This window comes from Arthrobotrys flagrans, assembly GCF_004000055.1.
Source record: "Arthrobotrys flagrans strain CBS H-5679 chromosome Unknown unitig_15, whole genome shotgun sequence".
In the NCBI taxonomy this organism is placed as follows: Eukaryota; Fungi; Ascomycota; class Orbiliomycetes; order Orbiliales; family Orbiliaceae; genus Arthrobotrys; species Arthrobotrys flagrans.
Genome location: NW_027137545.1, coordinates 3,203,730 through 3,218,217, shown reverse-complemented (window position 1 = coordinate 3,218,217; position 14,488 = coordinate 3,203,730). Strand labels below are relative to the sequence as shown.

At 45.4% G+C, this 14,488-nt stretch overlaps 3 protein-coding genes across 4 annotated transcripts; all 3 read right to left on the bottom strand.

The window, feature by feature from the left end:
• Positions 1-1,043: 1,043 nt before the first annotated feature.
• DFL_000807 (uncharacterized protein) lies at positions 1,044-4,151 on the bottom strand (the record flags this gene model as incomplete). 2 transcript variants are annotated; one of them, XM_067637751.1, is made up of 10 exons in its annotated part: positions 1,044-1,783; positions 1,864-2,147; positions 2,233-2,317; positions 2,382-2,745; positions 2,804-2,941; positions 3,005-3,300; positions 3,363-3,432; positions 3,501-3,528; positions 3,613-3,966; positions 4,087-4,151. In XM_067637751.1, the coding sequence occupies 10 exons, from the start codon at positions 4,149-4,151 to the stop codon at positions 1,044-1,046; spliced, it is 2,424 nt and encodes an 807-aa protein (XP_067495361.1). The 2 variants fall into 2 exon arrangements, with proteins under 2 accessions (XP_067495361.1, XP_067495360.1); XM_067637750.1 differs by having other exon boundaries at positions 3,005-3,312; positions 3,378-3,432.
• Positions 4,152-6,585: 2,434 nt separating this feature from the next.
• On the bottom strand, positions 6,586-9,388 carry DFL_000806 (uncharacterized protein; the record flags this gene model as incomplete). The annotated part of the gene is made up of 11 exons (XM_067637739.1): positions 6,586-6,618; positions 6,685-6,890; positions 6,944-7,022; positions 7,078-7,434; positions 7,506-7,605; positions 7,673-7,716; positions 7,794-7,923; positions 8,000-8,047; positions 8,230-8,412; positions 8,549-8,597; positions 9,358-9,388. 11 exons carry the CDS (start codon positions 9,386-9,388, stop codon positions 6,586-6,588), a joined length of 1,260 nt encoding a protein of 419 aa, XP_067495359.1.
• Positions 9,389-13,230: 3,842 nt separating this feature from the next.
• Positions 13,231-14,146, bottom strand: DFL_000805 (uncharacterized protein; the record flags this gene model as incomplete). The annotated part of the gene is made up of 4 exons (XM_067637728.1): positions 13,231-13,367; positions 13,438-13,842; positions 13,914-13,971; positions 14,060-14,146. 4 exons carry the CDS (start codon positions 14,144-14,146, stop codon positions 13,231-13,233), a joined length of 687 nt encoding a protein of 228 aa, XP_067495358.1.
• Positions 14,147-14,488: the final 342 nt, after the last annotated feature.

Sequence of the window (14,488 nt, the reverse complement as noted above, 5' to 3'; positions counted from 1 at the left end):
TCCCCTTTATTATTATTTATTTATTGGGGTTGAAAGCGCAAATTTTGGATAGGCGGGTACATACTTTGGGTGGTATGTTTCATTGAGCATTTCGGTCTTGCCCGCTTTCGATTTATATATATATGCAAGGTGAAAGGAAAGGGGAAATCAAAAAATCCATCTTGGTTTTGGGTAATAGCGTTTAGAGAAAAACTATTGCGAATCCTGCGAGGGCTTTTTTCTTTCTTTTTCCATTTGATATCGACTTTTGTTATGACGTTGATGTATATTTTTTTCTTTGCTGCCGGTGCGTGGATAAAGTGGCATCTAACTGCGGCTGTCTGGGGAAATGTATATAACACCAGCTGGAGGACGGGGAGTTGGCTTCACAGCGAGGAATAAACATCATAAAGATGATTCATGTTAAAACCTTCCATGAAAATTTATATCCCTAAAGGCCAACTGGCTAAACTCGCACGTGTGTTTTTTTTTTGTATAAAAGCTGGCTATTCATAACAGCAGACATCCAAAACAATCACCCATGATTCCCACGCCCGCACCTTTCGTATCATTAATATATTACACAGACCCCCTTATATAAGGTCTTCATGACGTCGTAAAGCAATATAATGGCAAAAAAAAAACAAAAGCTCGCAGTAAGAACGGAAAAGAAAAGGGGTTCGAGGGTCGGAGGAAATATCGGAAGATTCATGGAAAGGAAGAAAGGAACCAATTGAGATCAAAAACCACCTGCCCCGCAAACAAAATATTTTTCTTTTACACAGTTGAAATTCCCATTCGATTTTTTTTATTTTTATTTTTTGTTTGTTTGGTAATCCAGCGCTAATTGTTCAAAAAACATTGCTTTTTCAAGTTGCATTCAATTAAGAAGAATATGTCTGTATGCAAGCGGCGTTACATACCCACTCTTACCATATCCACTTTTACCGCCTCTTTCAAACTAAAAAAAAAAAAATGCGCCGGCCGTTTTCGTCATCTTTCCCCCTCTCTTCATATTGCTCGTTCCTGGTTGGACGCACGCCACGGAAGCTGCAGGTACGGGTTTATTGGACGGTGGTAGTGGCCGCAGCTGTAGTTGCAACGGGGCTAGTAGTAATCGGGGTGTCTGGAATTGTAGCAATTGGCGTTTTTGGAGCTGTGGTCACCGGCGTGTCCGGGACTGTTGTGACCGGTGTGTTCGGGACCGCTGTGACTGGAGTGTTCGGGACCTCGGTGACTGGTGTGCCCGGGAAATCCACTTCCTTCTTCTCAATCACAACTTCCACAAAACTGACTTCACTCCCTTCGGCCTTCTTATCGACCGTATCCCCTTCAGCAGTATCGGGAATACTCTCCATCTCCACCACCGTAGTAGTAGCACTAATGCTTCCACTGACTCCGGCTTGACTCCCAGTCTCATCCTCGTTACTGGTCCCCTTCGTCTTCCCTGTACCCGCACTACCGACAGTATCGATAGAGCGTCGAGAGGAATCCAGGTTTCTAACATCAACCATTTCCAGCCCATCGAACGACGAGTTGCTCTTATGGCTTGCGCTACCGTTCGAAAGTTGAATGTATTCCTCGTCCGGCTGTGTTTGAGACGACAAAACAGATGAAGTGGGTGACTTTACGCTCTGTGTATCTTGCTGCGGTGCAGATGTGAACGCCTTGCGACGCTTTTCTCCAGCCCAGGAAGCCCATGACGAAAAGTATGCGCTTGCGCGGGATGGAATGGTGGTTTGGTTTTGGTTTTGACTTTGCGGTTCCTTGTCCTTAGCGGCGGTAGTATCTGGCGGAAGAGGGCCTAAAAGTATTCCAAAAACACTCGTAATTAGTTCCGCCACCTCTTTAACCCCCATGACTGTGGTGATATCGAATACGTACTCGGCGTGGGACTGGGATCGTTGAGACTGCTAACATCCGTTCTAATAGAACCAGGACGGCTAGCCCTCAACCGCTGTTCTTCATGCGCCGCAAGTTCGGCGTTCAACCGCTCCATCTCTTCGAGTTGTTTCGCCGCCGCATCTCTTTCCTTCCTGGCCTTTTCGATATCCGCCCAGAGAGTATTTATGGCGGTAGAAACCTTCCGTGAACCGGTAGCAAAGGTTTGGGTAACTGCCGCACGTCCAGCTGCCATCTTTTCGTTGATTTTGAGTTCTGCCATTTGTCTGAAAAGGGGGTTGAAGAGGGAAGTGTGAGCGAGCTGGTCAGGGGAGGAGTGACTGGAGGAGGGTTGATGGGAGGGTGACTAACTGGTTAATTCTTCTCGTGAGATCCTCATACGCACGTGCGCCGGCGTAGACGTGGCGCGGAGGGATGACATCGAAGATATTGTCCTCTATATTACAACATTGTTAGTCACCGTGTCCGGCCCCGGAAAGAGGGAGAAGAGTGGCTCCTACCGGTGAACTTTTCAAAGATCCGATAATTCTCCGTCGTCTTCCAGTGATGTACCCAATCGACTCCAAAATCAGCTGACGGATCCCCATCCACCTCGGCTAGAAGGATGGCATCATCGGCATGTCGTTCAACATATGTCGAATACTTGACCGAAGACAACAAAGCCAAAATGTACTCCTCGAATTGCATACGGATGAAGTCTTCACTTCCGGTAAAAGCCATGGTTTTCGGTCGAGACGGATCGTTCTCGTCCCAGGAGTCCACTACTGTCTGAGTCAGACTGTTTATCCATCTTTTGTCTGCGGCAGTGAGAGTAAGTGCGGCTCTTAGGGACGATGAGGTGATGTTTAATGATAGGTCGTCAAGCTGTGGTTCTCATTAGCGTGTTTCCGAATAGATGTAATATCATAAAAAAGGCCCTTACATTGACAATGATATCAGAATACCGGTCCTTTTGCTGTAATAATAGCGAATTTGTAGACCCAACGATATATGACTTTGTATGTTGGTCAGCCAGCATATCCAGTTGCTGTAACGGTGTATAAGGCCCGAATAAGCTGCCCTAGGTCCTCCCAAAATTAGCGCCCCGTAGACCATGCATAAATTTCCATATAGAATCCCATACCTTTCCAAATATCTGCAAAGGACATCCCATATACGCCAGCAGCGAATGACGATCGCTAGTTTTCAAATCTACCGCTTTCTCTCTCGTCTCTTCATAATCATTCAACTCTGGATCGCTAGCATCCTGTAGCTTTTCCAAAAGGCCCGGTATCAGCGATACCAATGCGAACTGCGTCATACAAAGCTTTTCGCACGATTTCGAGCTGAAGAACAGCATCTTTGGTTGGAGGAGGGCGCATTTGAAGAGAACGAGGGCATTATGACGGAATCTATAGATGAATTCGCGGAGTGAGAGTCCTAGAATCATGTCTGTATTAGAGTGTTAACAATGGATTCTTGGTTTCGAAGTAGTGGCGTACCGAGATAGGTCTCACGATCAAATCCGTCTTCTCGTCCACATATCGATCTGACGAGGCTTTCTCGGAATTTCTACCAGCACAAACAACCGTCAGCATCCTCTTCTGAAACAAAGTCGAAGACGAAAGGGAAACAAGCACCTTTATGATTTCCAAATCATCAAAATTCCTTCAAACCATCAGATATCAGCCGAGTTTGTCCAACCGAAAACAAAATCACCTCCATCCACCTCTCCAGGTCCACCCAACCTACCTCTGTGCGAACCAGGCACTGGTAACCATCACCAACTGCTCCCTCAAATGTCCGAAATAGACCGGACTGTCGGTAATGACCACCACTGCCTTCTGAACCGTCGATCGTGTCACCTCTGCACTCCTCTCTTTCAACAACCTCGAATCCAGCTGCATCGTACACGATATCCCGAACAAAGAACTCGCCGGCCGATCCCCTCTCGCTTCGCGCTTAAGCGTAAAGTAGCTAAAGTCCTGTTCGAAACTGTGGGACCCATCGCAAAGAGCCATGAACGGAAAGAATGGCCATTCTGCATCGGTGCAAACATCATCCAGATCCTCATCGCCGCCGAACCAGTGTTCTACATCGGGTCCCCTACAAGGAAGGTTGATAGGTTGTTAGCCGGAGAAAGTCTCCACCAATTTGGATTTCTATCGAAAGGGTATGTATATGCGGGGAAAGGGTTTCTTTGTGTGTTGAAGGAACTCGACGTACTTGGCGTGATGGAAGCCGACGATTGATACAATTGGCGGAAAGGATTTTTGCCTGGGTTTGGTCATTGTTGATGGTTGGTATCACTCCTGTCAGACTCGAGATAGATACACTTTGCCAGGGTCCGGAGGAATCTATGACGAAGTTGGATGAAGAAACGGCCGGGGTGGGTGGGAGTTAAAAAGGTTGAGGAGTCTATCGAAGCGAGAAGCGAGGAAGGTTAATATGGTTTCTCGGCAGCCCAGAAGAGTTTAAAAGCAAAAGGCTGGAATAGAGGGCTGACTGGCTGACTGGCGGTGTGGGTGGTCTCGATGATTGTTTTTTTTTTTTTTTTTTTTTTTTTTTTTTTTTTTTTGAAGCGGTGGAGTGGTGATATTGGAGGTCTCAGAAGGATATTGAAAAAAGGTTGAGTGCCGTTGACACCACCGCTACGCTACGCTACTGCTACCACCACCACCCTGGCTGCGGTTCTCCTTCCTGTTTTCTTTCAGCCGAGATGACTGCACGGTTCGAAACGGTGACAATGTGATGTCGATTTTTGGTAGGATCGGTCTATCCACCGTGTTTGTTCGGAGGGTTTAAATGAGGGAGCCGTTTAGCCAGCTGGCGACAGCTTGGGTGTTGGTTGTCGGTTTGATTCGAGCTTGGGGATCGACCTTCGACTTGTACTTGGACCCTGCACAAACAGGCCCCGTTTCTAAAAAGCTGGGAAAGGAAGCTGATTTATGGGGAATGCTGTTTAATATTAAAATATCGAAGGTGAGAAAAGCAGGATTCGGAATTCGGGGAGGTTAACGAAACAGACCAAGGCTCTAAAAGCTGCAGGTCGATGGCCAGGAATCGAGAGAGAGAGAGAAAGAGACGTGTCGAGCGTCGGCCAATGCCAGAAAGGAGGTACTTGCAGGTTGGTCTGGAAGAAGGGAACTACTCCGACAAGGGCTGGCGAACTTTCCTTCTGATTTCTTGGCCTTTGCGCACTTGCAGCTGCATAACTCCCGATGCGATCGAGAACCTATGCTAATAATGCTAATTAATTCATCGACCCCATAGGTCATTGCGGGAACGCCACCAACGACCGGTCTAAGGCATACTAGCCGGTATCTTTCCCCTCCCTCGCCGTCTATAATATAACTTAGTCTACAGGTACATCCGGAGGTACCAGACTCGAATCTGGAGTTACGATGCAGGGATCGTGGACCTAAAGATGTTTAGAAACAAATTCCAACATCCTCCATATTGTGTTGATTTATATTACTATATTTGATAGGTTTCCCGGCCCTGGTGTATGATATCTACACGGTTTTCTTTCCATCACTCACTTCTGCTGATGTCGGGTTTTCTTTTTCACCGATGGTACCTATTTTGGGAGCAATACGATGATATCATATCGACACGTCTTCGTACAATTTGTTTCAGTTGAACTCAGGGTCGAAGTCTAACCATAACCTTGATTTCACCACTCGGGATCTTGATTCTCATTTACCAGATCTCAAGTATTAGACATGCCTTTACGCCATTCCCCGTACGAAGTTTTGGAGGGGCTTTTCGGATCATTTCTTAATAGGTAGACAAGACGTCTTATCATCAAAGCGTTCGAAGACATCTTGATTCCTTCGATTAAAGGCTGTCTTTCAGGCGGACATTTCAAAAATCCTGTCCTTGAAACTCTTGTTTCTCCGACCCAAGTAATATAATGGACCAGGATATGGTGTTCGTAGCGACCGTACCAGCTTACATCGTGGGCATTCTTTATAACGGATATCACCCATATATTCCGGAAATCCGCTATTAAAATTATCAATTACAGCATTGGGCTAGAGGAAACCATCAAGAGGTATTGATAATATCAAGACCAAACCAATATTATAAGCCAAGTCAATACACACTGTCTACCTAAAAAAAACCACCGGGTTTTATTTGCAACCAAAGACCGGTCGACATCTCGTACCTACCTAAATAGGTATGCGGACCGCTATAAAAACAACCGACCAAAGGGGAGAGCACATTCCCCACATCAGGATTCTTGTCAAGTGAAGGTATTTTTTTTTTCTTTCTGATCTGATCGAATGGATATCATTGGAAACCAAAAATTCCACAAAGGAGGTGAAAACAAAAGTGAATAATGAAGACTCGGTATACACGGCAACAAAGGAAACGTCAGGAAGAAAAAAAAAAAGTTTTAAGAATATGAATCGTCAAAATCCGAAAAGACTCCCAAGACTCCGCCAGTATCGCTGAAAGTTAGCGGAACCAAGAGAAAGTGAAGTGAAGTGGAGTGGTTTGTAAAATCAAAAATGTAAAATCTCATTTTTTAGCTCTTGTGTGTGTGTGCATTATTTCATTTCCAAAAAAAAAAAAAAAACAGGTAGAAAAAAGATGTTCATTGGATCTTTTGCGTAGTAATAAAAAAAACGCCTTTTATGTCTCGTTTCTTTCTGTCAATGCCTGTTTCTTCTTTTCTTGTCGTCATGAGTTGGTTTTTATTCGCCTTATTTGGCTTGTCTACATTGGGGGATCGTTTTGGTCGACGTTGTGCTGTGGTAGGTATCGCGTTAGTATTTCTTCTACTTGGTATATATGGAGAAGATCGACGATACTCACATAATCAAGAATCTCGCTGTACATCATAATCTTCCATGTGTCAACTGGAAGGTCGGCATCATTAAAGGACCAATCGAACTTGTCGGCTGCGACGGGCTCGTCCGAGGGATCGTGATATGGGGCAAGGTACTCATGTGCCAGAGCTTCTGCGGCTGAGATTCTCTTCTTCGGGTCGAAAACAAGCATTCGTTCGAGCAGATCGACCGCTATCGCTAATTGTTAGCTCTGCCCCTTGGTGCATCGAATGGGCTTGTCTCACCAGCTGGATCAGCGTTCTTAAACTTCTGAGAAAGTGGGATACGCTCGCGCCTGGGTAACGACTGGACGAATCGCAGTGTCTGTGCCAAAGGTTAGCGAGAAATGGCCAGTCCGAGGCATCAAGCTAGTACTCACATTCTCGCTACAAATAGTGTGGATGACGTCCTCTGGCGGGCTTCCTAGAAGCTCTGTGATGATCGAAAACTGGTTGACATGGTCCTTTCCGGGGAAGAGTGGCTTTCCCTCCAACATCTCCGCAAAGATACACCCTGCACTCCAGATATCTACCTCGACGTCGTACTTTTGCCAGGTAAGCATGATTTCCGGAGCACGGTAGTATCTTGTGGAGACATATCCGGTCATCTGTGGATCCTGAATTCGGGCAAGTCCGAAGTCGCAAATCTTCAAGTCGCAGTTCTCGTTCACCAAGATGTTGCTTGGCTTCAAGTCACGGTGGATGACACCGGCTGAGTGCACGTATTTCAAACCTCTCTGTGATTTTTGAAACATCGGTCAGTTTGAATGGGTCTAAAAGGCCTTTTTGCACGGTTGGAGCGTCTTACCAGGATCTGATAGAGGAAATACTGGATGAATTGCTTCTCGAGCGGCCTGGATGTCAATAGCCTGTGAAGATCTGTACCGAGAAGCTCTGTGACAAAGTAGCTATGGGTTCGGCCCGTTAACGCCCCGGTAAGGTTTTTTAAGCTTCGAAACTCTATCGGAAACTTACATATCTTCGAGTGGCGAAATGAAGATATCGCTAAGACTGATAACCTGTATTGCAAATGAAATTGTCAGCGGGAAAAAGCGATAGCTAAGCCTTGTCGCCGGAAGTAACCGGATTGCCATACATTTTCATGCTTCAAATGCTTGAGTAGCTTCAATTCTCTGTATGTTCGTTTCGAGAGGACCGGTGTGCTGAACGGTTTCATAATCTTCTTGATGGCGACAGGTTGGCCGGTAAGTTGGTCCTTTGCAGAGCTATTTTGCAGGGGGTTCGAGATTAAGAATTGGAGGTTTCCGGTGGTTTAAGAAACTAGGGCGTGTTTTTTCTTACCAAACGAGTCCAAAGGCTCCCATACCGACCGGCTGCAAGTCCGTATATCTATCATTTTCATCAGGAGTCAGTCGAGTCTCGCGATTTTGTAGATGCTGGGATGTGCTGAGGTTCTGACAGGGCGCCTTCGGTGACGGCTATGACGACATCTCGCCAAACGGAAAAGGTGGGTGGAGGAAAAATTCGGCAAGGGGGTCAAACAGGTACAACAACAACCACGGGCTACGAACCGGCTTGTGATCTCGAAGGTGGTGCCGAAAATCTGGGCGCGGATGAATTCTGCCATTTTGATGGTATTTGTATGGTAGAGATGACTGATGGGAAGGTTACGGAGGAGGAAGAGTAGCAGGAAGAGAGGGGTGCTGAGCTGTGCTGTGGGGAAGTTGGTCGGTCGGTTGTGATTTTCACGCTGCCTGGAACACAGGAAGGAGGGGTTTTGGGTTAGTGGTGTTTGCACTGTAGATCAACAAGGTCGACTCAAACTGCAACTGCAGCTGCAACCTCGTCTGCAGCCAGAGGAAATGGTAAAATGAACGGAAGGTTGCTTACTCTCCAATCAGCCGGCGGAGGCTCGTAAAACGGATCAAATGGTCGGTGCCTTCTCGCTGTTTCCGTCAATCTCAAGTCGAAGACCAGGCAGAAGTTTGAGCTGAGTTGGGTTAACTTCAGGTCAGGCCGGTCAAGGGCAGCGGGTGGTTCTTTCTCGAAAGGTGTCGATGATTAGAAGAGATTACAGACACAGCCTGGAAAGAGGGCGAGAGGAAGTACTAATATAATCGGCCGGTCGAATTCAACTGGAAATGGAGAATCGAATTCACTTTTGGGAATTGGAACCAACAGCCGGGTCTCGGGACTACAATCAAATCTAAAAGGGTCTGAAAGAAAAGAAGAAATTTGGTGGCCGGTGGTTCTGTTCTGAATCGATCGAAATTTAATATGAGGAACGGAAGTACTGCTCGAGATCTATATTACTGGGAAAAAGGTTTGAGGTCTGGAGTGGATGTGTGAAAGATGGCCTTGGCCTTGATCATATATCTTTCTGTCCAACGAGGGAGACGACGATTCTTTAAACGTCAACCTCAGCTAGCTATTTGGCCACCCGGAAGGGAGCCATCCAAGGAGATCTCTTCATGCCGGGTCTACAGCCTACATATCCAAGGTTTTTTCCCTTCCGAACAAGAAAGAGCCCTGTCCGCCCAAATTTCGCAACAACCAATCTTCTCTCGATCTCCACCGCAAGGCCTGATGGATAAATACTAATCACGATACACGTGAAGCCCAATGCGTCTAGTGTCCTTGTACTGGTACTTTTTTTTTTTTAACCTTCCCTCCATCGATGACGTCGTGGCGTTTTTAACCTTGTCCCCACTGCACGGCTGGGCTGGGCATGGCATGGGGCATCCAACATGCAACAGCCAGCAGGCAGGCATGAGCTTATAGCCAGGCCTAGGAGTATATATGCGGAGAGAATTGGATTGGACAAGACCCCCAGGATTCTCCGCATGATTTGTTCCCAGTCCTGGACTTGGAACTGGAAGCTGATGCTGATGCTCTTCCCAGGTGCCTCCTGCAAAATAACACAACAGTGCAACTCTTTTTTCCCTCTCCTTCCCTTTCTTTGCTGTCGTATATATTCTGCTTCTTCCTCTTAAGCTTCTCGATTCAAATAAACTTTTATTTATATTGGTTTTCCTCTTTCGCGCTTCATAATTTCTAGGATACCTTGTACATATCTTATCTTTCTTTTTTTTTCTTTTCTTTTCTTTTCTTTCTTTTCTTTTTTTTTTTTTGAATAACAATATCTACTGGACCCAGACTAAACACTGGATATCACGCTGACCAACCGGGGATTCGAAAAACATATATGCATTAATTTACAATTCAACTACCAGCCTTAATAAATGTCTACATCGCAATACTATGTTAATCTTAATCCTCCACAGCTGGTTCATCGCCAGGTCCCCCAACTTCTCCCACTCCAGCTCCATCCTCTACAGTCACCTCGACCTCACCCCCAACCGATCGATGCAGCATCCTAACCTACCCTCCGAAAACTCAAGAGAAGCAAAAATCGAATACCTTACCCGCATCACGCTACTACCGTAAATCGCTTGATGTCCAAGTTTCGACTCATTCAGCGGTTTCGGCCACATATTCCTCGGAGCCATAAACTCAACAAGCCCATTTTTAAACACATACCCCGCGACCTTTTCCGTATCGCACTGATAAATCGGAAGTCTACCATCGAGTCTCGTACCAAGAATCTTAAACTTCAACTTCAAAACTATCCAACATAATCCCTTCTACATCTCCATCTGTAACAAAATACTTTTAAATCTCGGAGATGCCAAATAGAGATATGTCAGCATTAGAGATCTTTTGAGAATATGAAGATTCCAATCCTTCGTCTAAGGTTTTACAGTCTTTGAAGAGGCCGCCGATACAGGAGAGTAAAGGATCGGTTTTGGGGTCGTAAGTGCCGGGAATGAGTTCTGACATTTCGTCGAGTAGCATGAGGCCCGGGTTTGATACCGGTACCTTGTTTAACCCCCCTAGTTCTGACGTTGGGGTGCTTCGATCCAAATCTAAATCTATATCACCATCCATGGTGAGATTTCTTGATTTCCGCAGCAGCCCCCAAGGCAGATAAACTTTTGTGTAACAGCCTTAATTAGGAATCAAAGAATTCTGCAAGTAGAAAAGCGATCTATGCTAAGTTACATATTCGTTCGCGCATCCTTCCTGTGAAGAGATAGTCTCACAATCAATAAGGGCAATATGCATGAATATCAAGCTACCTGTCAACCGAGGTAATGCAGATCTGTGCATGGTATATGGTTCGTCGAAACTACAAGCCCAGTATCGGCAGGGCAGAGCTACGTAGCTATCGATAAGCTCGTAATTCCGAGACCGTTTAAAATTCCATAACCAACCCGTAGCTCCATAGCTACCTACCTAGGTAGTTAGCGTTATTCCATGCCATGTTCCACGGACCCATCTGTTTTGCACTTTTCTAGCCGCTATTAAGAGCTCGCTCCTTAAAGTCTGGTGGCCAATAAAACCCCTTCATCCAGTTGATCGATCCCTCTAAACGAGTACCGGTACAAACCGATTTAGTATGTTTAACAACCAAGCTTTCATCTAAACTAGTTGGGATTGAGCTTGGGTTGGTCGAGCTAGTTGAATTACTTAAAACGTGGTTATGCATGTGATCACTTCTAAGCACAGTCTTCAGGGGCTTCCGAGGTACAGGCGGTCACTTGAATTGTTTCGGAGCAAATTTTGTCTTGATTTTTATGCCGTTGCTTAAATTGCATCTAGTCTTGTGTACATATTCTGATTCCCTGCCCGCAAGCATAGCATTTTATTTACAATATATATTGGTCTCCAGATCGTTGCACAGTCTCCTAGTTGATCTTAAAGGTTTTCTTTCCAGCACCTAGATCTTCCAGCTCAATCTGTTACTAAACATCGAGGGTTCGGCGGAAGAAATGTTATATTTACAGGAATGAGGCAACGATTTCGCTGATTCGATAACAAAAGTACTGTGGAGCTCAAGATATATCAAGTACATCTTGAGATCTATGATTTGGCCTCAACCACATAAAGACAAGTAGATAAGTACTACCTCTTATCCACCAAACAAAGGGGAGGATATTAAGAAAGCGTGGAATTCAAGACGAGTCTATTGACTGCTGTATTGGAGTGCTTGCTTGGTAATATTCAGCACGTTGTCTTCGTTATTATCTTCTTCAGTTTCCTTGGGCTTTCCTTTTTTTTTTTTTTTTTTTTTTTTTTTTGGCTATTTGACTTTGAATTTTGATTATTGTTTCGGTTCTTGCCAGTTGTTTTTTTCTTCGATTGTTTTGGGGACACGATGGTACTGAAGTGCATTCACGGTGGTAACCGGCTCTGAATCGAAGAGAGAAAGGGGGAGACAGTCTCGGCACTTTGTGACGGTAGAATACCCGTAGAAGAAGGAGCTGCAGAGGAAGAAGACCACATCTGCGTCGACGTTGAACTTGACGACGATGATGACGGAGACAGCGACGAAGATATAGCTAAAAGCATAATCTAATCCAAGACGCGGGGCCAGAAGCACGGGACTGTGCTCTGGTGTCCGTGAAATCGTCTTGTTTGATGCGGTAGACTGTCATATCCTTCTCATTGAATTTCCGCCGAAGGAGGCTGTAAAGGTTTTTATCGCCCGTTGAAAAGTCATATTTCTTGCTATGGTTTTCGCACGCTAGAGTGGAGTCGAAGGCGTCCATTTTTGGTCCAGAATATGGTAAGAATGAAGGTCCCAATTGTACTTTAGTTTATGGACCTTTTCCAAATCTATACGAAAAACAGAAAATGCTTGGTAGTGCGGTTGGTGTAAAGCAGTTGCAGCTTCATGGGCAGGGAAGAGGAATGTTATTGGATACTTACGGCTTAAAGCTCTGCAGCTGGCAGATGGATTTGTTCGTAAATTAGTCACATTACCAGTTGAAATTTTTTAGGGAGTCTAACGTCGGGGCTTTGTCAGAACTTAATTCTGACCGGGATCGGTCTCGTACCCAGACATCACGAAGGGGTACCGGGATGGAAATTTGACGTCGGTACATAAATCTTTGGCGTAGCAAGGACAGCTCCATGACAACCTCGAGTCCAGCCTTGTGAGCCATCCGTAATAGCTCTAAAGCGAGTCCTCTACGTCGAATACTTATACTAATTAAAGATATCAAAACGTGGATGGGGAAGATGAAACGCCAGTTTGAGGTAGGCTTCAAGGTCATACATGCGAACGGCGGGGGAGAATTTGACAAGAGCGATATGAAAGAGCACTTCTACCACTGCTCCTTCTGCTGGCTCTGCTGGCTCTGCTGTTGTCTCTACTGCTACCTCTACTATTATTCCTACCACTTCTAGTATTACTTCTACTATGTTATATGCCTCTTAACTAGATACTTACGGGGTAATTTCACGATGTTAAAGGATTTCCAAAGAGGCCAACTAGTATATGCGGTTATAAATTGCCCATCGGAAACGTGAAGTCTTTCGTAAAGTAATATTTCTTTTTTCTTCGAGCTTCTCGTGATCATAGCCTCGAATCCATCGCGATCGCACTTAGCTAGCTACAAATTGCAAAGCCATTTCGAAACAGTTTCCGTCTTAGAAAGCCATTTTACACACATGGACATGCATGCAATATCAATGGTTCCAAGATTTAGCAACTACCGTGGGGTACCCTAGCCCCAATGTTCAGTCTTCTCATCCCACCGACTCGCAATCCATCGAGTATTGTCCCACGAGGTGCTGCTAAACTCCATAACCATCGACCTGAGCTGTCCAAAGTCATGATTAATAGCTCCGTCTTTGTCGAGGACTACGAGTTAAAAATTCAAAATTAGCCAATGCATACACGTCGTATCAACCATTTGTTGTATAAAACTTACTCGCCTGAAGCCCACAAGCCCCAGATTTATAATTATGTCCAGTATAAGTAATAGCAACCCTCTGTACATTACCCACTTCATTCCCATTCCATGAAAACCCCCAGTTGATACATCCACCACTTCCGTACCTGACCAACCAGCCGGCTTCGAAGACAACCATTGTATAACATCGATCAAGAATACCGAACCAAGCAGTATTATCTATATCGATGTAAGTGTGGTTGATGAAGAAGTATTCGGCACGAGGGTTTGCAAAAATCATGACGCTGAGGCGGTTGGACCAGACTTCATCTTCGTCCATGGTTCGGTCGAGAAGGGCGGAGACGAATTCTCCTTGGTTGTTGGCCCAGTCTTGGTAGCTTTCGAAGAGCTCGTAAAAGATTTTGCCGATTGCGGCGCCGAGTTCTGAATCAATTTCTTAGTTTACGGAGCTATCCATGGAGAACTTTGGGGGGTTTGATGTTTGGGGAACTTACCGCCATCCTCTCTTCCCCTGGGATCCGTATCGAGTTTTTTCAACACCACCCGCAGGCCCTAGAGGAGGTTGTCTAATTTTAAACAAATCTTTTTGGGAGACTTTGATGGTTGATCAGTCTATAGCAGGTCTTTCTTTTACTCCCACGGATGCTTCAGCTTCAGAAATTTCCTCTGGAGAGTGCGAGTAGGTGAACCGTTCACGTTGAGCAGAAGATGCGTCGGTGGAAGCCATATTTGCAATTGAAGAAAGAATAGAAGATTTATTCGTTAAAGGTTTTTTTTTTTTTTGTTCTTGGGGTTAAGTTATGCAAAAGAAGCTGCTTGATGAATTCAAAAGTGACATTTGAGGTCGGGAAGTCCAGGCCTTTTGTAGACGACAGATCAGAAAGCCTCCAGCCAATGCATCACATGGTAGTTTCGAAATCCCATCCTAACGAACATACATATACCTAGGGAATCGAAGTATGATGCTAGCTAGGCCCACGATCAGAAGCGAGGCTAACCGCCTGTGCCAAAAGCTAAACAGAGGGGGGGTTGCATAGACGGGGTCAATAAGCGGCCTGAGCTGAGCGAC